This window comes from Sapajus apella, unplaced genomic scaffold (genome assembly GCF_009761245.1).
Source record: "Sapajus apella isolate SASKATOON/1434 unplaced genomic scaffold, GSC_monkey_1.0 scaffold106, whole genome shotgun sequence".
NCBI lineage: Eukaryota > Metazoa > Chordata > Mammalia > Primates > Cebidae > Sapajus > Sapajus apella.
Window position 1 is genome coordinate 5741824 of NW_022437046.1, and position 26545 is coordinate 5768368.

The window sequence follows — 26545 nt, forward strand, 5'->3', positions numbered from 1 at the left end:
ATTGAAAGTTTTTTATCTTTTATTTTTAGTGACTTATAACCACTATATCACTGTTGGTTCTTACCTTTACTAAGGCTGATCTTTAGCCAGAAACAATAAAAGTAAGAATGCCCATCTAGCTGCTATGATTTATATGGTGTCAAGCCCTATTTCAAAGTTAGGTAAGAAGATGTAGAATAGCAGCCTGGCCAACGTGGTGAAAACCCATGACTACTAAAAATACAAAAAATTAATCAGGCGTGGTGATGTGTGCCTGTAGTCCCAGCTCCTCAAGAGACTGAGGTTGAACCCAGGAGGTGGAGGCTACAGTAAGTTGAGATGGCACCACTACACTCCAGCCTGGGTGACAAAGTGAGACCCTGTCTCAAAAAAGAAAAAAAGATGTAGAATGGGGATCAGCAAACTTTTTCTGTAAAGTTCCAGATGGTAAATATTTTAGGCTTTATGGGACAGGAGTCTCTGTTGCAACTCTTGAACTCTGCTGTTGTAGCTTGGAAGCTGCCATAGATAATATGTAAATAAATGAATGTCACTATGTTCCAGTAAAATGTTATTTTAAAAAACAGGTTTAGGCTGGCCACGGTGGCTCACGCCTATAATCCCAGCACCTTGGGAGGCCTAGGCAGGTGGATCACCTGAGGTCAGGAGTTCAAGACCAGCCTGGCCAACATGATGAAACCCTGTCTCTACTAAAAATATAAAAATTAGGCCGGGCGCAGTGGCTCACACCTGTAATCCCAGCACTTTGGGAAGCTGAGGCGGGTGGATCGCCTGAGGTCGGGAGTTCTAGACCAGCCTGACCAACATGGAGAAACCCTGTCTCTAGTAAAAAATACAAAATTAGGCAGGCATGGTGGCAGATGCTTGTAATTCCAGTTACTCAGGAGGCTGAGACAGGAGAATTGCTTGAACCCAGGAGGCAGAGGTTGTGATGAACCAACATTGCGCCATCGCACTCCAGCCTGGGCAACAAGAGCAAAACTCCATCTCAAAAAACAAAAATTAGCTGGGCACAGTGGTGCATGCCTGTAATCTCAGCTACTAGGGAGGCTAAGGCAGAAGAATCACTTGAGCCTGGGAGGCAGAGGTTGCAGTGAGCCAATGTTGCATCATTGTACTCCCACCGGGATGAGAGTACAATCTCCAAAAAAAAAAAAAAAAACAGGTTTAGCTGGACACAGTGGCTATGCATGTAATCCCAACACTTTGGCAGCCCAAGGCGGGAGGATCACTTTAGCCCAGGAGTTCAAGATAAGCCTGGGCAACACAGGGAGACCTCATCTCTACAAAAATTAAAAAATTAGCCAGGCATGGTAGTGCATGCCTGTGGGTCCCAGCTACTTGGGAGACTGAGGTGGGAGAATCACTTGGGTCCAGGAGGCTGAGGCTGCCTGATTGTGCAATGATGCTCCCAGGATTGTGCTACTGCACTTCAGCCTGGGCAACAGAGGAACACCCTGTCTCAAGAAAAACAACAAACAAAAACAAACTAGCAAGAAACAGGCTCAGGCCAAGAGATTGGCTCTTGAGCCATAGTTTGTCACCTTGATCTAAAAAAATACTTTGAGGTAAGCTCCTTTTGATAACTTTTTTTTTTTTTTGAGATGGAGTTTCACTCTGCTGCCCAGGCTGGAGTGCAGTGGCGCGATCTCAGCTCACTGTAACCTCTGCCTTCCAGGTTCAAGCGATTCTCCTGCCTCAGCCTCCCGAGTAGCTGGCATTACAGGTGTGCACCACCACACCCAGCTAATTTTTGTATTTTTAGTAGAGACGGGGTTTCACCATGTTGGCCATGCTGTTATTGAACTGACCTCAGGTGATCTGCCTGCCTCGGCCTCCCAAAGTGCTGGGATTACAGGCGTGAACCACCATGACTGGCAATAACATATTTTAAAAATTATTCTGATGTTTAGATATCTTTAGGAGAAGATATTCTTGAGCTAGCAATTGTGACTATATTGAAAAGAATCAGATAACCATCATATAATGGATTCAAAGAACTCTTAAGTGTTAGTGCTAGGAGCCAGGCGCATTTGCTCACATCTGTAATACCAACACTTTGGGAGGCTAAGGCAGGAGGACTGCTTGAGCCCAGGAGTTCAAGACAAGCCTGGGCAATATAGTGAAACCCTGTTTCTTAAAAAAAATTTAAAAATTAGCTTGCATGGTGGTGCACACCTGTAGTCCCAGCTATACAGGAGGCTAAGGCAGGAGGATTGCCTGAGCCCAGGAGGTCGAGGTTGCAATGAGCTGTGATTGTGCTGCCACTGCCCTCTAGCCTGGGGGATAGAGCAAAACCCTGTCTAAAAAAAAAGGGTTTTAGTGCTAGGGAACAGCAGATATTACTTAGAAGATAAGGATACTGATGCTATAGTTCAATTTTCAGCTCTGATATTTATTAACTGAATGAGCTTAATTAAGTGAGTCACTTAATCTTTGTTCCTTCACTTGTAAAAGTGGAGGTTATAGTACTTATAAATTTCCCATGAAGATTAAAATAAATGATTTATTTGTTTATAAAACAAACACTGTAAGTTATTCATGTATCATGCACTGTGATAGGCACTGGGATTGGGAAATTAAGTAAGAAGTAGTCCTTTTACCTCAAGAAATTTGTAGTTTAGTAAAGGAAACAGAACAGAAACAAGCAGCTTTCATGTGATATGATTAATACTATACCTGAAGCCGGACGCGGTGGCTCACGCCTGTAATCCCAGCACTTTGGGAGGCCGAGGCGGGTGGATCACAAGGTCAAGAGATCGAGACCAACCTGGTCAACATGGTGAAACCCCGTCTCTACTAAAAATACAAAAAATTAGCTGGGCATGGTGGCGCGTGCCTGTAATCCCAGCTACTCAGGGGGTTGAGGCAGGAGAATTGCCTGAACCTAGGAGGTGGAGGTTGCGGTGAGCTGAGATCGCGCCATTGCACTCCAGCCTGGGTAACAAGAGCGAAACTCCGTCTCAAAAAAAAAAAAAAAGAAAAAGAAAAAACTAGACCTGAGACATACAAAGTTGAGTGGAGTAGAAAAGGATAGAGCTTGCCATTATATGAAAATGGAGCATGGTGTCCTGACTGTCATAGTGAATAAAACAGAATAAAACATAAGTTTCATCGTTGCTACCACCTCAGAGTCTAAAAAGGAATATACAAAAAAAGCATGCAAAGCGTTTGTTTCTCAAAGACTGCGTCTGTGGATTCTAATCTTTTGTCAGCAATCTTCTGCATTATCTGTTTATGCTGATATTCCCCCCATTCAGAAAGAACCTACTATAGTACACTTTTAGTGACACTTAGAAGGAAATGAAAGGTTGAAATAATTTTTAATCCATTGTATTGACACATAGTTTACATGTAATAAAATGCACCCAGTTTAAGTGTATGGTTTGATGAGTTTTGACAAATGTATACTCCTGTGTCCCCATTATCTTTATGTCAAAAAAGAGAAACAGAACATTCTGTCACTTTAGAACATTCTTTTCTGACCCATTACAGTTAATACTGACTCCTACCCTGGGCTCCAGGCCACCACCAATCTGCTTTCTATAATTATAGATTAGTTTGTTTGCTCTGGAATTTTATATAAAAAAAATTATACAATATGTACACTTTTGTAACCAGATTCTTTTATTCAGTATAATATTTTTTGAGGGCACTAATCTGCCAGTTACTTTTGATGAATATATTCATCTATGTTGTTACATATATTATTAGTAGTATTCCATTATATGATTACACCGCTTACCAATATTGAACATTAAGGTTGTTGCCAGTTTGGGGCTACTATGAACAAAAGGACTATGTGCATCTGTTAACAAGTCTTTATATGGATGTATGTCTTCATTTCTCTTGGGTAAATACCTGGAAGTGGAATTTCTGTGTTATATGGTAAGTATATGTTTTACTTTATAGGAAACTGCCACACTGTTTTTCAATTTAGTTGTACCTTATTATGGTTCCACTGGCAATATATGAAAGTTCCATTTGCTCCATATCCTGGCCAAGACTTTGTATTATCAGTCTTTTCTATTTTAGTCATTCTAGTGAGTACAATATACTATCTCTGTAGTGATTTAGTTTGTATTTTCTTAGTGACTAATGATGATGTGCATCTTTTTATATGCTAATTGTCCATTTGTATGTGTTAACAGCTATCTATTAAAAACTTTTCCCCATTTTTATAAACTAGCTTTTTCTCCTATTGAATTGTAAAAATTATTTATGTATTTTGGGTCCAAGTCCTGTCAGATGTTCATATTTTAAATGTTTTTCCAGTCTGTGACTTGTCTTTTCATTTATTGTCTTTTGAAGAACAGAAGTTTACATTGTTATGAAATTCAATTTATTTTTTAAATGTTTATGAACAGTGTTTTTGTGTGCTAAGAGATCTTTGCCTTCCCAAGATCAAAGATATTTGGTGTGTTTATTTTACATTTAGGTCCATGATCCATTTTGAGTTTATTTTGTCAAAGATCATGTTTTCCTTACTAGTATCTGGTTATTCCAGAACCATCTTTCGAGAATATTATTCTTTCTGCATTATCTTGATACTTTTTTTCTGTTTTATTTTATTGATCATTACATGTATCCTCATACTGTCTAGTTACAGTAGCTTTATTGCAAATCTGGAAGTCAGTTAGAGTAAGTCCTCCAATTTTGTTCTTTTGCAATATAGATTTGGAAATTTTAGGTCCTTTGCATTTCCACATAAATTTTAGAGTCAGCTTGTCAATGTCTACAAAATAGCCTGCTGGAAGGTTGATTATAATTTCATTGACTCTATAGACCAGTTCGAGGACAGTTAATACCATAAAATACTAAGTCTTCCAAACCATGAATGTGGTATATTTCTCCATTTATTTAGTTTTCTTTAATTTTTTTCAGTGATGTTTTGTGATTCAGTTAATAGATCTTTGTTAAATTTAACTCTATGTTTTTCATGATTAGGATGCTATTTTCAATAGTATTGCTTCTTTTTTCCTTTGACATGGGGTCTAGCTCTCACCCAGGGTGGAGTGCATTGGCCCCATCTCGGCTCACTACAACCTCCTCATCCCAAGCTCAAGCTATCCTCCTTTCTCAGCCTCCTAAATAGCTGGGACTACAGGTGCACTCCACCATGCCCAGCTAATTTCTGAACTTTTGTAGAAATAGGATTTCGCCATGTTGCCCAGTCTGGTCTCAAACTCCTGACCTCAAGCAATCTGCCTGCCTCGGCTTCCCAAAGTGCTGGAATTACAGGCATGAGCCACCACACTCTACCATAGTATTGCTTTTTAAAAGATTTCTTTTCCAGTTGTTTGTAGCCAGCATTTAGAAATACAAGTGATTTTTGTGTATTGACCTCTTATCCCATGACCTTGCTAACTTATTCATTTTTCTGTTGATTCCTTAGGATATTCTTTGAACATATCAAATATGCGAAGCCATCTAATGATTTTTAAATCTGTCTTGCCTTCTGTGTGCTTATGCTTGTTCATTTGTGAAACATGTACTGGAAAACCTTCTTTATTTTAGGCATGATCCTGGTCTCTGTAGATACAGAGTCAAGGAACTCATTGTCTGACAAAGGGGACAGATAAGAAAGTGACTATATGTAATAAAGTGAAATAACCATGGTAATAAATACAAGCCAGGCCTCCTAAAGACCTTTGGTTTCTTAACAGATAACTTGCTTAAGAATTTGGAATAATAGAGTTTAAACGTAAAAACTAATATTTCACCTAATATTTTTATCATTGTCCAAGTCACAAAAAAAAAGTAAAAGAGATCTTAGAAAATGCCTGTTCTAACAACCTTTCCTTACAAATAAGAAAATAAGAGTTGGACCAATTCCCACAGCCAATTAGTAAATTGAGAGAACACTCTTCCTGCCTATACCATAGTACTCAAACGTTGGATTGGATACTCACTGATGCCAACTGTTTGTTCATAATTCCTTATTTACCACATGCCTCCTACGTATCAAGCACTATCTTTGTGCTAGATATATGAAAAAAATAAGATTTATTCCTGCACACAAGGAATTCACAGGCTAGTTGGGGAGACTGATAAGGAAAGAGACAATGATAATAGATTGGTATTTTCTACAATGTTTCTTAGGAATCATTAGTTCCAAGATATAGAAACCTATTCAAGCTAGCTTGAATTAGGAGAGATTATTTACTGTAAGGATATGAGGAAATTATATGGAACCCAATAGCAGGAAGTACAGCCCCACCTTACTAGAACTGGAAGGGCAGGTTCTTTCCTCCTCTTTTTGCCATTCCTTCCTCTCCACGTGGCTTCACGTCTTTGTATCTGCTATATTTTTCTCTCCCTGCAAATTAGTTCTGCCTATTCATTTACTTGTTCATTCAATTTGGCTGTCTCCAATATCAGCCTCAGACCTTGAGTCCATATGACTTTGACTCGCTATAGTGTTTTTGCTTTTGCTTTTTTTTTTTTTTTTGGAAACTGGGTCTTGCTCTTCACCCAGGCAGGAGCCTCTATCTCCCAGGCTCAAACTCTCCTCCCACCTCAGCCTCCCAAGTAGCTGGGACTAGAAGCATGCATCACCATGCCCACTAATTATTTTATTTTTTTGTAGACACAAGGTCTCACTTTGTTGCCCAGGCTGGTCTCGAACTCTTGTGCTCAAGTGATCCTTCTGCATTGGCGTCCCAAAGTTCTAGAATTACAGGCATGGGCCACTGTGCCCAGCTGACTCTCTATACTGAATTGATTCAGTCTTAGCTCCCAAACTCCACACTTTCAGGTGAGAGCCTTTCATTGTCCCAGTTTAAGTCATGTGTCTACTCCTAGTCCTTCCAGCTTCTTAGAGGATAATAGGCAGTACAGGTTTTCTAAGAATCTGAGTGGAAAGAAAGGATATGAGTGGAAAGAAATGATTGGTATCACCTGATCATCAAGAGATACAGGCAAGTGGTAAAGCAGCATTCTATTTATGTTCCTACTTATATATTCTTTTAAAAGTTTCTTTCTTTTTTTCAAGGTTTGAATGTTTCAAGATCAAGAACTCAGTAAACTACCATCTGCTTTTTACCTTAGTTCTATTCAGTTTAATAGTAACCACAGTAAGTCATATTTTGTTTCTAACAGATTAATAAGCATGTAAATTTGCCATTTATGGAGTCTGGCATATTTTACTTTCAGTATTTGCTTCATGATGTCAAACTGAAATCTTTCTATACAAAACTAGAATATCACACTGACAAATATTGCTGCCTTGTTCCCTGTTCAAATGTTATTTCTCACTGTAATTGAAATACCGTTTAAAAATCTTTTTAGTTTTTAAAGAGAGAAAGAAAAAAAGCAAATATTTAGTAGCAATGGGGAAAATTAACTTTTCTCATAGATGGACACATCTGTTAAAAATGATAGATTGGCTCAGTTCCATTGGTCCTAATGTGATCATTTTAATGGTTAACTTTTCCCTAATAAGTTGAGACAGCTAGTCACTTCTAGTCCTACATTAATGCTTTTTTCCCTCAAGTAAATTGCATTTTATATTGTGAAAATATTTATTTCAACAAGCATATATTGCAAACCTACCATGTCAGGCACTAGAAATACAGAGATGATTAAAAAGCAGTTGCTTATCTGTGAGGAGCTCATTCTATTAGAGAATTTAAGCATGTACACAAAAAATTGCATCAAAAATAATAATTACAATAATAGAGATAAAAACTACTCATACAATGATGAGATAAAGGTGGTTCAATCAAGGCTGCATGCATGTGTCAAGGAAAGCTTCCGAGAGGAGGCACTTGAACTAGAATTTAACTGATGATTAGGAGTTCATCAGGCCCCTGGGCAAGAGTGTGGTAAAACATTTGTAGATAACACTATTGTTTGTTCATAGGTAGAGAACTTTGGAACAACATAGTAAACTACCATTTTTAATCACTTACTATATGCCAGATATTGTAACAAAGTACTGTACCTTTATTGTCTCATTAAATCATCACCACTGGTAGAATTGGGCAAGATTTAATATGGCTGGAACAAATGGTAATGGAAGAGCAGTGAATGAGTCTATAGAATTAGACAAATGTCAGATTATAATATGCTTGTATGACTTGTTTAAGCAAATTTTTATCCTCAAAGTAGTGTGGAGCCACTAGGCAGGGTGGCTCCCTCCTATAATCCCAGCACTTTAGGAGTCCAAGGCGGACAGATCACTTGAGGTCAGGAGTTTGTGACTAGGCTGGCCAACATGGTGAAACCTGTCTGTACTAAAAATGGAAAAATTAGCTGGGTGTGTTGGCATGCCCCTGTAATCCCAGCTACTCAGGAGGCTGAGGTAGGAGAATTGCTTGAACCCAAGAGACAGAGGCTGCAGTGAGCTGAGATTCTGCCACTGCACTCCAGCCTAGGCAGCAGAGCAAGACTCTGTCTCAAGAAAAAAAAAAAGAAAAAGTAGTGTGGAGCCATGAACTGGTTTAAAGAAAAAACGTATTCAGATACGTGTTTTAGAAAGATTGCTCTGGTTATGGAGGCTGGATTAGAGGAGTATGAGGCTAGACCCACGGACTTTTGTATTTGCTTTAGTAAGATATGAGACTCAGGTGAAAGTAATATAGCTGTGGGGTTGAAAAGAAACTGTCATAAATAACAAACTGCAGGACATGTGACCCACTTTATAGTAGATGGGGTGAAAGTAGAGTAAAAAGGAGTTGTCTAGAATGACTCCTGACCTGGTTGTCAGGATAGATAGCATGTCCTTAATCAAAACAGGAAACTTGGAGGATGAACCTCTTCTGTAGGATAGATAATAAGTATGTTTGCACCAGGGGTAAGGGTAGAGATAAATTCAATTTGAAATGTGTTAAGATTGAGGAGCCTGACATTAATGACATCTGAGGCCTAACAGTTAAGCTGGACTAAAGACGTAGATTTGGGAATTGTACTAAAAATGTGAGAATAGATGACCTGAAAAAGTAGCATGGACCATTAAGATGACTAAAGGGGTCAGGCACAGTGGCTCACACCTGTAATCCCAGCACTTTGGGAGGCCTACATGGGAGGATTGCTTGAGCCCAGGAGTTCAAGACCAGCTGGGCAGCATAGTGAGACCTCATCTCTACAAAAAATTTTTTTAAAAATTAGCCAGATGTAGTGGCATGTACCTATAGTCCCAGCTACTCAGGAAACTGAGGTGAGAGGATCACTTGAGCTCAGGAGGTCAAGGCTTCAGTGAGCCATGATTGTGCCGCTGCACTCTGGCCTGGGTGACAGAGCGAGACCCTGTCTCAAAACAAAGACTAAAAGTACAACCTAATGAAATGCTTACATTTGGGGACTAGGTGGAAGAAATGGAGCTAGCAAAAGAGACTGAGAACAAGTAGTCCATTCTCATGCTGCTGTAAAGAAATATCCAAGGCCAGGTACAGTGGCTCATGCCTGTAATCCTAGCACTTTGGGAGATTGAGGCGGGCAGATTGTGAGGTCAGGAGTTCAAGACCAGCCTGACCAACATGGTGAAACCCCGTCTCTACTAAAAAAAAAAAAAAAAAAAAAAAAAATTAGCCAGGTGTGGTGGCACATGCCTGTAATCCCAGCTACTCAGGAGGCTGAGGCAGGAGAATCGCTTGAAACCGGGAGGCAGAGATTGCAGTGAGCCAAGGTCATACCACTGCACTCCAGCCTGGGTAAAAGAAGGAGACTCTGTCTCAAAACAAAAACAAACAAACCAAAAAAAAAAACCCAAGACTGAGTAATTTATAAAGGAAGGAAGAAGGAAGTTTAATTGACTCAGTTCCGCATGGCTGGAGAGGCCTCAGAAAACTTAACAGTCATCGTGGAAGGTGAAGCAAACATGTCCTTCACATAGTGGCAGGAGAGAGAAGTGCAGAGTGAAGGGGGAAGAAGCTCCTTATAAAACCATCAGATCTCATGAGAACTCATTCACTATGATAACAGCATGGGGGAACCACCCCCATGATATATTCACCTCCCACAAAGTCCCTCCCCCAACCCGTGGGGATTACAATTTAGATTACAATTCAAGATGAGATTTTGGGTCTGCACACAGTCAAACCACATCAACTACATATTGGCTAATCATTAAAGAATTGTAGAATTTCAGAGGTGAAATGAAGTCTTGTTATGATATGAAAGAAGAGAATCAAGTCCAGAGATTGTCAGTGACTTGCCTGGCCAGTCAAGTTTATATAGAGAATTGGTGGCAGAGACAGACTTTAAAATCAGATCTAAGTTTGGATGCAGGTTACTTAGAAACTTTGAGACCCTGCAAATTACTTAATCTCTCTCAGCTTTAGTTTCCTTCATCTGTTAAATGAAGAAAATAATAGTATATATTTTATGTTAGTTGTGAAAATTAATACCTAACACATACTAAGGACTCCATAATTGTTTGCCTTAAAAAAATGTCTTTAAGAGGCATGTCCTTTTGCATTTCTTTTATTGGTAACAATGGGAATCTGATAGCATTACCTATATGAATGGAAATTTTGAAATAAGAAATTTCAGAGATTAAAAGCATTCTCCCTACTGGGTTTAGAGTTACAGATATATAATGTCTCATGCACATCATACTAATAAAGCTCATAGTGTTTAAAGGAAATAATCTGGGTTTTTGTTTATTTTGTACTGATGGTAGAAGCTTCCTCCAGGAGTAAGAAATTTTATAGCCAAATAATAAAATTATATAAAATTTTATGAAATTGCCACATTAAATGAGGATGTAGAAATATCTAAATCCAGTACTTACTATCAAAGATATTATAGTCTCGTAGGGAGAGAAACAAACTGTTAAATGCCACAAAGTTTATACATGAAGAGTAATGGTAGAAAGGAGTGTGAATGGCTTCTGCTGTATAGAGAAAGGATCAGAAAAGGCTTCAAGAAGGAGGTATAGTTTTGGTTGAATCCTAAAAGATGAGTAATGAGTAGAGAAGGATTTCTGAACAAAGCAGAGAGCAGCATGTTTAAAGATATGGAAGCATGAAACTAGCACATTTGAGGAAGCACAGTACTTTCTGGAATCGTGGATGAGGAGGAGACAAGAAAACAGTAGTGAGACCAAACAGAAAGGCAGGAGTCATGGAAGGATTTGAATGTTAGGCTAAGAAATGTAAACTTTGTCTTGCAAGTGATGAGAGTCATAGCAGGGTTATGACTTGAATTTTGATTCCCCTGTACCATAATTTTTAAATGTACACATTTAAAAATTGTGTCCCTGCAGGGCAGTACATGCATGTTAGATCTTGAGTAGGCATTGAGCTTAATCATCCACATGACATTGGAACCTACAACTAGGGTCTGTGTAACTGTGAATACATCTAGAAAGGTTAGTTAGAGATTTCTGGAAGCATAAGAAAGCACAATAAATTTGCTTTAAATGTCTTTACTTACTGAACGCCTACTGTGTGCTAGACACTTTCAGGTATTTTAGCTTATCATTCCTCACCACTATTATTCTTCATTATCCAGATGAGAAAAAAATGAATCTTTTAGTTAAATAACTTGCCCAAGGCTTGTAGCAAGTAAGTGGCAGAGTTTGAAATTTACTCCTATCTCTCAGTCTGGTGTTGTCTCTGTTGTAGAACAGGTCTGCTATAGGGATTGTCAGCATAACCTCTTCACTCCTCATGAGTATCCTGTATCCTTATCCCTCTTTGATACTGATGCAGAGTCTGGAGTAGTCCACAACAGATCTAAAACACTCTACTGACCATAGCAGGGCCAGCACTAAGGTCTACCTATAAATATTAGCCCCACTGTGGCATGCCACTTGATCTGATTGCTTTTACATGGCTGGATCCAAATCTAAGTAGGATGGGGAAAGCAGGAGAGGTTTGGGATTTACAGAGTAGTTGGAATAGGTTTTTCCCCCTTCATAATGTACTTCATTCACATGTGTTTTTTTCTAATATTTTGCAGGTTTACCTTAAGGTAAAAGAGCCGATATTCCATCAGGTAATTTTTTGTAAATTATTACACACTAGATTGTTTAATAATACATGCCTGCCTTGTGATTTCCTTGTCTTAAGAAATGATATGCAGATAAAAATTTTTTAAATGAAATGGTAGATGTTCTAAGTAAGTTCAGTTTTTAAAAGAGAGGTTACAAAGTCAAATGCCTACAGGACCCAAGTGTAAGTAACAGGAATATACCTGGGATAGTCAATGCACAGGTCCAGCTGGCTGTTGGTATTCAGTAATGCAACAGATGCAACATTGCTATTATAAGCAGAAAGAACAGGAAGCATTATGCACATACACGTAAGCCTTTTTATGACATCTAGAAAAGACAGACCGAAAATTCCTTGAATATTTTCCCCCTAATATATTTTAATGCGTTTTTTGACATGGGAGGTGATTTACATTGAAGGAAGCAGACATAGGAAACTTTATTGTAGGAAATAGTGATTTAAGTGCATGCCATTATGAAACCAGAGTGAAATAAAGAAACAGGTCTTTGAGTGCTGCCGTGTGCCTGGTACTATGCTCATTACTACACAGACTTTTAATCTCACCAATAGTCCTACTAATTGGGAATTATATAAATTTCAAGGAAAATGAACTCAGAAATATTAAGTAATTTGCCCTAGGGTGACACAGTTATTAAGAGGGAGAGCCAGGATTATAACCTAAATTTGTCTGACTCCTTTTCACCATTCTTTTAACAAACTAGCAAACAAAAATGAATAAATAAGCACACTCTGCAGAAGTGCCAGAGTTTTAAAGTATTTCGTGCTTATATAAACATTTACTAATGTTCTTATAACTTTTACAATTCAAGCTATACTATAATCATCTAACTGGAACCTGGTTATTGAAATGTATTCTATAACCACATTATTATGATTTGCTTTTCTACAGGTCAGCTGCAGGTAGATGAACTAAAGTAAATGCTATAGAAAAGAAATGATCACGGCCAGGCACAGTGGCTCACACCTGTAATCCCAGCACTTTGGGAGGCCAAGGCGGGCAGATCACTTGAGGTCAGGAGTCCGAGACCAGCCTGGCCAACATGGTGAAACCCCGTCTTTACTAAAAATACAAAAATTAGCTGGGTGTAGCAGCATATGCCTGTAATCCCAGCTACTCGGGAGGCTGAGCAGGAGAATCGCTTGAACCCAGGAGGTGGAGGTTGCAGTGAGCCAGGATTGCGCCACTGCACTCCAGCCTTGGTGACAGAATGAGACACTGTCTCAAGAAAAGAAAAGAAAAGACATCACTTTCTTGTTTATTGTAACTTGAAATGATGCCAGCATGTAATTATTCTTTTATTTGGAAAGTTTTATTAACAGTATAAAAAACAAAGTTGGCCAGGCACAGTGGTTTATGCCTATAACAGTGCTCTGGGAGGCTGAGGTGGAAAGAATGCTTAAAGCCAGGAGTTCAAGACTAACGAGGGCAACATAGCCAAAAAAAAAAAAAAAAAAAGAGAGAAGAAGAAATTAATTGGGCATGATGGAACATGCCTGTACTCCTAGCTATTCATGAAGCTGAGGCGGGAGGATCCCTTGAGCCCAAGAGTTTGAGGCTGTAGTGAACTATGATTGTGTCACTGTACTCCAGCCCAGGCAATATAGTGAGACTCTATGTCTTAAAATAATGATAAATAATAAATGAAGTTAATTTGTATAAATACTTTTTATAAACTTGTTTACCTTTACTAAGAAAAATCATGACCACAAAAATATAAAATTTGGAAATTCTGGGTTAATTTTTACAAGTTTTATGACCGTCTATTTTTCATTTTGTGTTTTAGAACTGTTTGACACTATGTAATAAAAAAACAACTCTTAATGTAACTACCCCTAGTGCAATATCCATGTGTTTTTCCAGTAATAAATATTTTCTTCTCCATGTATAGCAGTAATATTTACTGATAAGCAGGATGAAAACTAGGTCTACCCATGCCCACTGTGGCTTGTGTCCTAGGCCTAGAGATTAAAAATCAGGATAGAGAAATGAAGAAATAAGAGAATGCTAGGGTGAAGCAAATAAGTAATCTAAAGGTAAAATACATTCATTCATTCAACAGATGTCTTCTGTCTGTCTTCTCTGTACCAAATTCTGAGCTGGAATTTGGAGGCAGAGAGGCAGCAAAGCAAAGACTATGATCTACATACAGTCAAGCCGGCCTGGATTTAAAATCTAGTCTCCTCCACTTACTAGCTGTACACCCTAGACAAGTTAGTTAATTTCTTTGAGCTTTGGTTTCCTCATTGTTCAACAATCTCCCCACCTTTTTATTTATTTATTTATTTTTTAAATAGGGCCTTGCCCTGTCACTCAGGTAATGAATGCAGTGGCTCCATCACAGCTCACTACAGCCTTGACCTCCTTGGCTCAAGCAATCTTCCTACCTCAGCCTCCCAAGTAGCTGGGATTACAGGACATACCACTACAGCAGGTTCTTTTGCATCTTTTGTAGAGACGGGTTTTGCCATGTTGCCCAGCTATTCTCAAACTCCTGAGCTCAAGCAATCTGCTTGCCTCAGCCTCTGTATCAGTGAAGCCCAGGTGGGATTACAGGTGTGAGCCACCATGTCCAGCCTCAACAAACCCTTTTTAAGTGCCTTCAGTGTGCCAGGTGCTTTACTAGGCACAAGAGATACATACACTAGTGAATAAAATAATAAGCCCTGCCCTCAAGGAACCTGCACCCTGTCTCTATAATAACCTCCTAAGTTTGAGGATTGAATAAAATAATGCATATAAAACCCTTGTCACATAATAAATACTCAATAAATGTTAACTAACATTAATATACATAGTCAAATAAGATATGGCCACTAATCTCAAGAAGATCATTGTCTAATCAATAATTGCAGTGTATAAGTCTTATGATAAATATGTAAAAGCAGCGGTAATATAGACAAGGGTTTGCTTTGTCTGCTCAGATGACTCATAGAGAGGCTTCAGGAGAGTCTTGAAGATGAACAAGATGTCACATGTAGAGAAGTGGAGAAAGGCTACTCCATCCATAGAGAACCGCGTGTTAAGGCAGCAGTCGCCAACCTTTTTGGCACCACAGACCCATTTCATAGAAGACAGTTTTTCCATGAACAGCCAGGGGATGGTTTGGGGATGAAACTGTTCCACCTCATATCATCAGGCATTAGATTCTCATAAGAAGCATATAACTTAGATCCCTTGTATGTGCAGTTCACAATACGGTTTGTGCTTCTGTGAGAATCTAATGCCACTGCTGATTTAGTAAGAGGCCGAGCTCAGGCGATAATGCTCACTTGGCTGCAGCTCATCTCCTGCTGTGCAGCCCAGTTCCTAACAGGCTGCAGACCTGTACCAGTCTGGGGGTTTAGGGACCCCTGTGTTAAGGTACAGAAGTGTGGATTGGTAACTTTTGCACATGAAACAGGAGTACAAGTTCACCCAGGGATTTGTGGTAGCATGCTGAGGTGTTTACAAAATCACTGGCTGCATCTGAACATGCCTGTTTTCCTAGAACATTTATTTTATTCAACTATATTGTAGGGATTAAACTTTTCTTCTTTCTTCCTTCTTCTTTCTTCCTTCTTTCTTCTTTCTTCTTTCTTCTTCTTCTTCTTCTTCTTCCTCCTTCTTCCTCCTCCTTCCTCCTTTCTTCTTCTTCTTCCTTCTTATTCTTTTCTTCTTCTTCTCTTCCTCTTCTTTCTTCTTCTCCTTCTCCTTCCTCTTCCTCTTCCTCTTCCTCTCCCTCTCCCTCTTCTTCTTTCTTCTTCTTCTTCTTCTTTTTTTTTTTTTTGAGACAGAGTCTCACTCTGCCACCCCAGGCTGGAGTGCAGTGGTATGATCTCAGCTCACTGCAACCTCTGCCTCCTGGGTTCAAGTTATTCTTGTGCCTCAGCCTCCCAAGTAGCTGGGACTACAGGCGTGCACCAACATGCCAACTAATTTTTGTATTTTTAGTAGAGATGGGGTTTCACTATGTTGGCCAGGCTGGTCTTGAACTCCTGACTTCAAGTGATCCGCCCACCTCAGCCTTCCAGAGTGCTCGGATTACAGGCGTGAGTCACGGCACCTGGCCTAATTTTTGTATTTTCAGTAGAGACAGGGTTTTACCATGTTGGCCAGGCTGGTCTCAAACTTCTGACCTCAAGTGATCTGCCCGCTTTGACATCCCAAAGTGATGGGATTACAGGCCCCTGCCATCATGCCCAGCTGGGATTAAACTTTTTAAAGTTAAAACAAATATAAATATGTTATAGAATTGACTACAATGACTACATGAATTTATAGGATGAAATAGGAAACTTCAAAGAAGTTTGTGTTTTCAGTGTCCCTCTCCCATCTTTGTCCATCGGGAATAAGTCATCCTTCCTTTGCTATTAGGAGTACTTTTGTAGAAAAGTTTTAAAAGCGTGAGTATACTATAAATATTTGGTATGGCTGGCCCTAGATGTAGGAGATGGGTTTGGATTACTGGTGAGGGGTTAGGTCATGAGGAGCCCTTTATACTATACTTAAAATTATAAGCAGTCAAGAGCCATTAAAGAGTTTTAAGCTGCAGTATGACCAAATCAGATTCTCAGTTTAGAAAGATTCATTGAAAGGCTGAAGGAACAAAGTAAAAGGCCAAGGAAAGAGACAAGTTTGATTTCTATTGCTGTAGTCCATTGAGAAAGAGTTTTTAAAAACCAGTGCTATAGGATGATATGAAACAATACACTATAGATATAACAAGTAAATTTATATTATATAGTATACATACATGTTAGAAGGTGATAACTGCTATAAAAAAGAAAAACCATGTGAGGGTAGGTGGATATCCTTCCACTTGCCTCTCCCTCATTCTCCCCAGTCACACTGAGTCTTGCTTTATATTTCAAACACAACAAGCATGTTTCCACTTTAGGACTTTTGCACTCACTGTTCCACTGCCTAGGATACTAGTACCCCAGCTATCTACATGATTTATATCCTCACTTCATTCAGGTCTCTGCTTAAATGTTAACTTAGCAGAGAGGCCTTACCTAACAACTGTGTCTAAAATTACAGGCCGTCTTTCTCTGTGTTGTTATCCTGATTTAACTTATTAATTGCTTTGGCAGAGAAAACACTAATAATATTTTTATAGTCTTCAGAGTTTAGAGACTGAAAAAACTATTAAATATAGAAAGATAAAATTTCACTATAAAAATATACATATTAGATGAAAATTATAAGGAGCAGAAAAGTGTATCTTTTATCATCATTTTAATTGAAAAAAAAAAAAACCTCTATATGTTGAGAAATCAAGCTTATATAGCTGAACATCCTTCCTGCCAAATAAAATCAGTTTCTATATAGTTGGAAGGAGAGAATGAATACTGGGTAGGCCACTAGCAGTGGGGAGCATCAAAAGGATGGGGTAGGGGTGCTCTGAAGAGAAGAAAGTTAGTTTGAAAAAGTCCCATGATACTGCCAAGGCACAGATTCTTTCCTAATCCATCATTTCATATGTTCAACATATTTCCTGAGAAATTCCTTCTCATTGACTCCTATATGCTGACAGTTTTATTTCTTCAGCTCTGATTTTTCTTTTAAACTATAGACCTAGGTATCCAACTTCTGCTAGAGATCTCTACTTAGATATCTCACTGGCACATCAAACTCTGAACATATATGCAGAAGTGAACTCACCATTTTTCTCCCTTTCTTTTCATATATTCTCTAATCCGATAACTAATTTTGCCATGTACCTAACTATCCATGCCATAAACTAGGCCATCATCTTTGTCTTTCCCCTCTCTCTCTTATTCGAATTAATGAGTAGCCTGAACCCTAAATCTCTCTCTAATCTAGCCACTTCCCTGCATCTCCCCTGATATTACCCAAGTTCAGGTCCCCATCTCTCACTTAGATTACTGCAACACATTATCATTTGTTCATTTCCTGTCACTCTCACCTCCCTCTCATTCTCCACTCAGCACAACAGGGACATCTTTCTAATACATGAGTCTGACCATGTTATCTATTGTGAAACCTTCATTGGCTTTCCATTCTTTCTTTTTTTTTTTTTTTCTTGTTGCCCAGGCTGCAGTGCAATGGTGCAATCTCAGCTCACTGCAACCTCCACCTCTCAGATTCAAGTGATTCTCGTGCCTCACCCTCCTTAGTAGCTGGGATTACAGGTGCCCACCACCACACTCAGCTAATTTTTTGTATTTTTTAGTAAAGGTGGGGTTTCACTCTGTTGGTACCCCAGCTGGTCTCAAACTCCTGACCTCAGGTGATACACCTGCCTCAGCCTCCCAAAGTGCTGGGATTACAGGTGTGAGCCACCGCACCCAGTCTTTTTTTTTTGTTTTTTTTTTGTTTTTGTTTTTGTTTTTGTTTTTTGAGACAGAGTCTTGCTCTGTCCCACAGGCTGGAGTGCAGTGGTGTAATCTTGGCTCACTGCAACCTCCGCCTCCTTGGTTCAAGTGATTCTCGTGCTCCAGCCTCCCAAGTAGCTGGGATTACAGCGTTTGCCACCATACCTGGCTCATTTTTTGCATTTTTAGTAGAGATGGGGTTTCACCATGTTGGCCAGGCTGTTCTCCAACTGGCCTCGGCCTCCCAAAGTGCTGGGATTACAGGTGTGAGCTACCACACCTGGCCTTTGTTACTTATATATAAAGTCCAGTTCCTTAACATGACTTGAAAGGCCAGATTTGACCTCTGGTCTCTGACTCCATTTTTCCTATTCTATATTCCAACAATATACTATAAGGATCTTTTTTTCCTTCTTGTCTCTAGTATATAAGCTATGTCAACAACTCTCTTCCATGTTCTTTTAAAGTAACTAACTGCTACATGAGCTTCAGGTATAAAATTTTAAATACCATATCCTCCAGCAAGACTTTCTAAACTGTGTAAGTCTGGATTAGGTGCCCTTCCTATGTGTTTACAAAGTACTCTGTACAGTTCCTGCCATAAAATTATAATACTATAATTGTCTGGTTACTTATCTCTCTCTTTACTAGATTGTAATTGCTGTGAGTATAGGGATTATGCCTTTCTTGTTCACCATTTGTAGCAGTATAGCTGTGGTTATGGATTTAAGCTGGCAATGAGACTCTAATAAGCTTTAATCTAATACTGTGTTTCCTTAGCTTTATAGAAGGACACGAGATGAGAGTTATAGCAGATGTAGCATCTTCATCTCATCAGAAGACCCAGAGCTATTCACATACACAGCTTCTTTTGTACTCTCATCCACATAAGGTTGAGACCAGCCTGGGCAACACAGTGAGATCTGTCTATACTAAAAAGAAAAAAAATTAACCAGGATGTGGTTGCACACACCTGTAGTCCCAGCTACTTTGGAGGCTGAGGCAGGAGGATGGCTTGAGCCCGGGAGATCAAGGCTGCATTGAGATATGATCATGCCACTGCACTCCAGCCTAGGCGACAAAAGACCCTGCCTCAAAAAAAATAATAAAATAAAATTTAATCAAAATTCTGTTTTAACTCAAAAGCAAACAGTATTATTACTTAGGAATGCATATGTAGATGACTACTCTAAGTTAGTAATTATATAAATAAAAGCAAGAAAATGTTTATTATACAAATCAGAAGAGTGGTTTACTCTAAGAAGAAAGGGAGAGGGTTGGACTGGGAAGACACACATGAAGCAGTTCTAGGGTGTTAACAAGCATTTATTTCTTGGCCTGGATGGTGCTTTCTCAACTACTGGTTTTATATGTATTTGCTAAATCATATTTTCCCACTAGGTTCCATTTTCCAGGTACTAATACTCACCTAATGCTTAATACAGAAGAGAAAGAAGAGCCAATGCTAGGAAGATGTGGGAACATATAGAAAAAAGAACACAGGAAAATAGATTAACCTGGGTCAAGAAATGGGCACCTCTTTTTTCAGAGACTAGAGATGAGAAAGAATGCCACGGAGCCTAGAGATGAGAAAGAATGCCAGGGGCGGATGCATATAAATGCAGAGGCATTTAGAAGAGTTTAAAGAATTCAGGTTTATGCTATTGTAAAATGGGAAGCACAAATACTGTATTTGTGCTGAAAGCAAAGCTAAAGAGAAGTGGGGAGCTTGAGAATATGAAGCAAAGTTACAGCATTTGTTCAGGTTTCAGCAGATATTTAAAATTTCATGGATCCATTCAGAGTTAAAATTGATATAGGACTTCTGATATTGGTTATTTAATTGGTTATTTAATAAAATTAAGCGGGCTCTTTTCCTCAGAAGTTAGCATGACTTAGTGATTTAACACATTTTAAAAATTCTATTCTTTAAAATGTAATGAAGGATAAATATTTACATTTAATTGGAAAGGCTATTTTGGTAGGAAAAATAGACTTCCTTTGCCAAAGAATAACGATTGTACTAACCACATTTTCCTTTCCTATTTAGGTCATGTATGGAATGTTGGTCTTTACATTAGTACTTCGATCTATTTATATTGTTACATGGTAAGTAGTTTGGATCATCTGCACTATGATTGAAGTATATTCAGACTATAACAGTAAATCTATAGACTAAATTGAAATAACACATAAAAGTTCACTTCAGTAGAGATGTTGGTAGAAAACTATAACCCAACATTTATTGTTATATTATAAGGAATACTGGGTCTTCAGACAAATTGTTAATGAGCATCATGTGAAAACTAGGTTTCCAAAATAAAAGACATGCGGGAAGATTAAAGAAAGCTGTCTGTAATGTCCTCATTTTGAATATTTATAAAGTTCATTAGATATTAGAGACCTTAAAAATCCTACAGTTAAAAACAAATTGTTTTTGTCTTTCTTAAACCTACTTGACTGGGGAATTCCTTTTACATAATACCTCTCCAGGAAGGCAATTAATTTTATAAAAAATTAGTATTTCATGAAAGAGTATTTGGGAAATGGGCATAATCTTTAGGAGTTCATGAAAATTAAATAAATAACATTCATGAGATTACCTTAAATAGGGCCTTGCCATACAACAGGTGTTCAATAAATAAGTAGTATGATTTGTGAGTTTGTTCTTTTTTTTAAAATTAAACTTTTAGTTTCTAGATAATTGTAGAAATGCATGCATTTGTTAAAAAAAAAAAAATAGATCCCATGTATCCTTTACCAACATCCTCCATCTGTAACATCTTACAAAACTATAGTACAATATCACAACCAGTACTTGATATTAATAGTCAAGATACAAACATTTCCATCATCAGAAGGATGACTGTGTTGCCCTTTTATAACCACACCTACTTTCCTCCTACCCCACCTCACTCCTCACTCCCTGTCCTTAACCCCTGGTGATCATTTAATCTGTTCTCTATTTCTGATTTTGTCATTTCAAGAATGTTATACAAGTGGAATCATATAATATATAACCTTGAGACTGACATTTTGAACTCGGCATAATTCTCTGGCGTAATCCAAGTTGTTGAATGTGTCAATAATTCATTCCTTTCTATTGCTGAGTAGTATTTCATGGTATAGATGTACCACAGTTTAACCATTCACCTGTTGAGTAACATCTGGATTGTTTCAGTTTTGAGCAATCATGAATAAAGCTGCTATGAACAGTCGTAAGTAATGCAGGTTTTTATGTGAACACAAGTTTTCACTTCTCTGGAATAAATGCCCAGAGTGAAATTGCTAGAATTTGTAGTAATTTATCTTTAGTTTTTCTCAAAACCGCTGAATTGTTTTCCAGAGTAGCTCTACTATTTTTACATTCCTACTAACAATATATGTGTGATCCAATTTCTCTGCATCCTCACCAGAATTCGATGGTGTCACTTTTTTATTTTAGTTACTCTGATAAGTGTGTACTAATATAAAGTTTTTTAAGATTTGTGTTTTCCTAATGGCTAATGATGTTGAACATACCTTCATGTGCTTATTTGCCATATGTATATGTGTCCTCCCTGGTAAAAATTTTTGCTCATGTCTTTACCTAGTTTCTCTTTTTTTATAAGAGATCATAAGGACAGTTGCTATTGTTTTTACAGTTGAGTTGTGAGATTCTGATTCTTTATTAAATATGTGATTTGTGAATATTTTCTCCAAATCTATAACTTTTCATCCTCTCTTTCAATGAGCAAGCATTTTTAATTTCAATGAGGTCAAATTTATCAATTTTCCTTTTATGGATTGTGTTTTTGGTGTCAAGTCTAAGAACTCTATATCTACCTATAGATCCCAAAGATTTATTCCTACGTTTTTTTCTAAAAGATTGTATAGTTTTGATTTTACATTTAAGTCTGTGGTTTATTTTCAGTTTATTTTGTATAAGGTGTGAGGCATAGGGTGAGGTTCTATTTTTTACATGTGGATGTCCAACTGTTCTAAGAACCATTAGTTTAAAAGACTGTCCTTTCTCCATTGAATTGCTTTTGCACTTTTGACAAAAATTATTTGAGTATATTTGTGTGGCTCTGTTTTAGGGATCTCAATTATATTCCATTGATTGAGGTGTCTCCCCCTCCACCAATACCTCAAAGTCTTGATTACGTATAATAAGTCTTCAAATCATACAGACTGATTCCTCCCACTTCATTCTTCTTTTTCAAAATTGCTCTAGTTTTTCAGGTTCCTTTGCCTTTCCATATAAAATTTAGAGTAATATTCTCTAAATTTAAAATCTTGTTGAGATTTTAGGAATTATATTAAATATGCATATCAATTTGCAGAGAGTTGACATCTTTACAATATTGAGTCTTCCAATCCATGAACACAGTATGTCTCTTGATTTATTTAGATCTTTAATTTGCAGTTTTTAATTTTTTTAAGCAATTGTAAGTGATATTATATTTTAAACTTTTATTGTCCACATGTTCATTGCTATTATACAGATATACAATTGATTATATTTTTGTTTTGTTTTGTTTTTGTTTTTGAGATGAAGTCTTGCTCTGTCACCCAGGCTGGAGTGCAGTGCACAATCTCAGCTCACTGCAACCTCCACCTCCCGGGTTCAAGCAATTCTCCTGCCTCAGCCTCCCAAGTAGCTGGGACAACAGGCACCCACCACCACACTTGGCTAGTTTTTGTATTTTTAGTAGAGACAGGGTTTCACCATGTTGGCCAGGCTGGTCCTAAACTGCTGACCTCAGGTGATCCACCCACCTGGGCCTCCCAAAGTGCTGGGATTATAGGCGTGAGCCACCGTACCCCACCCTGATTATCTTGTATTCTGCCACCTTGTTGAAGTCAGTTCTAAGAGAGCTTTTTTGGCAGATTTGTTTTTTTTATTTTTTATTTATTTTTTATTTTTGGGGTTTTTTTTTTTTTTTGGTTGCTTTTGTTTTTTGAGACAGGTCTCTCACTGTCGCCCGGGATGGAGCGCAGTGACACGATCTCAGCTCACTGCAACCTCTGCCTCCAGGGTTCAAGTGATTCTCCTGCCTTAGCTTCCCAAGTAGCTGGCATTACAGGTGCCCGCACCACGCCTGGTTAGTTTTCGTATTTTTAGTAGAAATTGGGTTTCACCATGTTGGCCAGGATGGTCTCGAACTTCTGACCTTGTGATCTGCCCGTCTCAGTCTCCCAAAGTGCTGGGATTACAGATGTGAGTCACTGTGCCCAACCCTGTAGATTTGTTTTTAAGATTTGGTGCAAATAGAAATGGTTTATATTCTCCTTCCTGATATGTGTACTTTTTAGTACCTTTTCGCCTTATTGCCCTGACTAGAACTTCCAAGACTATGTTGAGTAAGAGTGGTGACGGCAGATCTTCTTGCCTTGTTCCCAATTTTAGGGGAAAAGCATTAAACCTTTCATTGTTAAGTTAAATGATAGCTGTATGTTTTTTATATATTTTTTTATTAGGTTGTGGAGTTTGCCCTCTATACTAGTTTGATAGGGCTGCTATATATAATAAAATACCATTTGACTGGGTGGCTTAAACAGCAAACTTATTTTCTCACAGTTCTGGAGGCTAGAAGCCTGAGACCAGGGTTTCAGCAGGTTTGGTTTATTCTGACACATTTCTTTTTAATGAAAAATCCTTTATCATTTGAATCGTTTTCCCCTATAGGTAAGATGTTGTTTGTCTCTCCTTTGTCTTTAGTTTTTATAAGTTCAGCTATAGTTTGTCTTAATGTGAATTTCTTTGGGTTTAACATGTTTGAGTGGGCTTATGCCTGTAATCCCAGACACTTGGGAGGTTGAGGTGGGAAGATCGCTTGAGGCGAGGAGTTTGAGACCAGCCTGTGCATCATAGAGATACCCCACCTCTAAACACTAAAATAAAAATTACCCAGGCATTGTGATACATACCTGTAGTCTCACCTGCTTGGGAGATTGAGACAGGAAGATTGCTTGAGCACAGGGGTTTGAAGCTGCAGTGAGCTAGGATTGTGCCATTGCACTCCAGCCTGGGCAACAGAGCAAGATCCTGTTTCTTGAGAAAAAAAAAAAAAAAAAAAACTTAAAAAATTATGTTTTGAGGTTGGATCAGCATCATAAATTTGTGTGTTTATTGCTTTTAGTTTGGGAATTGCTGAGTTTTTGTTTTTGTTTTGTTTTTTAACAAATTTAGAAGCTTTTTTGCTATTATTTTATCAAATACTTTTCAGCTCTGCTCTCTTTCTCCTCCCCTTCTGGGGGACACTAATAACAAGACACATAGACTTTTTATTGTAGTCCCATGGGTCCCTGAGCACCACCGCATTATTGCCAGGTACTCCTCCTTGGCTTCTGTTGGCAAGCCAGTGGGAGAAGAGGCTCTTCATTAATTGCTGGGCTGTGACGGGAGCTCCCACTCCTTACTAGGCCACAGCTTTATCTGGGAGGGGAAAGATTATTATTTCTTACCATCTGGGGAGACTCCATCTCAAAAAAAAAAAAAAAAAAAAAGGCCAGTTGCTGTTGGGTACCAGCCCCAACCCTGTAAGTGGGTGCCCTTAGTCCCAGCAGTGACGAGGGATTGAGAAAAGGAAATAATGACAGGGACACAAGAGAAGTTACAGCATGGGTCCAGGGGACCAATGCAAGGGTGGGAACCTGTTGGCCCCGAGCTCTGGGCTCCAAACACTTTTATTGTGTGCATGATCTCATTGATCTTATGGGTGTGGAAGGTGGAGGGTGAAGGGGTAGGTAAGATGGGGTGGGAGGGAGCACTTGAAATCCTTCTAAGACATGCTAAACTAGTGCTCTGAGCATTTAATAGCACTTGAGATCCTTCTAAGACATGCTAAACTAGTACTCTATCACCTATTGTTATCAGGGTGCAGCTGCATCAGAAGTATACCGGATTAGGAGCCACCAGGTCTGACCACACCCAGTACATGAAGGAGCTTTTATCTCCTGAGCATTGATGACATAAAGTAATTAAAATCACTCCATATTCTGAGAACCTATGCAGAGCCTGAGGTGTTCCGTGATCTCTGCCCTGCAAGGCTTTTCTCCTCCTTGCCGGCTCCCATCTGCAAAGACCCTCCCGGATCTTGTGAGCAGAGGTCATCTCCCTTCTCAGAGATCATTGCCTAAGCCCTCTTTACAAGGCCTTCATGCAGTCTCTATGTTGAGAGGCATTCATGGGACCAGAGCAGTATTCCCTGCTCTGCAACCACCACGAGGTGTTCCCCAGTGTTACTACACTCTTGGATAGTCTTTACCTTAGGCCTCCTGTTGCCACTTGATTTCTAATTAACTGTACCAATAATGTAGTTTAGTTAAGTGTATAAACTTCAGTGTACTCTGAGCCAAGCAAGCTTATAATTATTTAGATCCAGTTAGCATAGGTCTCCCCCGGCCATCTTGACCCACAGGCACCGTGGCTCACAACTGTAATCCCAGCACTTTGGGAGGCCGAGATGGGCAGATCACCCGAGGTTAGGAGTTGGAGACCAGCCTGGCTAACATGGTGAAACCCTGTCTCTACTAAAAATACAAAAATTAGCCAGGCATGATAGTGGCTACCTATAATCCCAGCTACTTGGGAGGCTGAGGTGATACCAGGAGGTGAAGGTTGCAGTGAGCTGAGATCATACCACTGCATTCCAGCCTGGGTGACAGAGTGAGACTCCGTCTCAAAAATAAATAAATAAATAAGTAGTTGAAATAAAAAACTTAAGAAATAATTAGGGAACTGGAAGATGACCTAAAGAAATAAGCCAGATAACATTACAGAAAAATATTAATTGTGTTTCCAAAATGAGAGAATAGCAAAAATGGGGAAGAAGAGGTATTTAAAGAGAAAATTGAGAATTTTCTATAACTGACAAAGGACTTGACTCCTCAGCTTCAAAAACAAGAAATTCCAAGCAGGACAAATAAATGGAAATCTTTCCCAGGTGTGGAAGATATGATAGATTAGCATTGTTCCAACCGCCTTCTAGTATGCCTTCCAGTACTATAGATGCTAAAAGGATAAAAGCTTTATTTCCCATATTTCCTTTGTAGGTAAGATTCCAAATAACACTCAGGTTCTGCCAATCACATGTATTGACATGAGGCTTGAATTCAGAACCAGTTAAGTGAGGGGAGAGAGGTGGTAGTATGTAACACATCCATTTACTGGTGTGGATCTAGGGTGTGCATCATGACTGGTACAAACAGGTCTGATGGCAGCTTCCTGATCTATGAATTATACTAAGGTAGTATGATGCTGGGTGCAGAAGTTGGTCCAC

The 26545-nt window shown here is 38.7% G+C and overlaps 1 protein-coding gene across 3 annotated transcripts in view; it reads left to right on the forward strand.

Annotated features, from left to right (window-relative positions):
* ACER3 (alkaline ceramidase 3) overlaps positions 1 to 26545 on the forward strand; it is a 163822-nt gene that overhangs the window by 115746 nt on the left and 21531 nt on the right. For all 3 annotated transcript variants that reach the window (XM_032259143.1, XM_032259142.1, XM_032259144.1), the window contains 3 exons: positions 6995 to 7076; positions 11908 to 11943; positions 20329 to 20387. In XM_032259143.1, coding sequence (XP_032115034.1) covers positions 6995 to 7076; positions 11908 to 11943; positions 20329 to 20387 — 177 coding nt within the window. The remainder of the gene's footprint in view (positions 1 to 6994; positions 7077 to 11907; positions 11944 to 20328; positions 20388 to 26545) is intronic.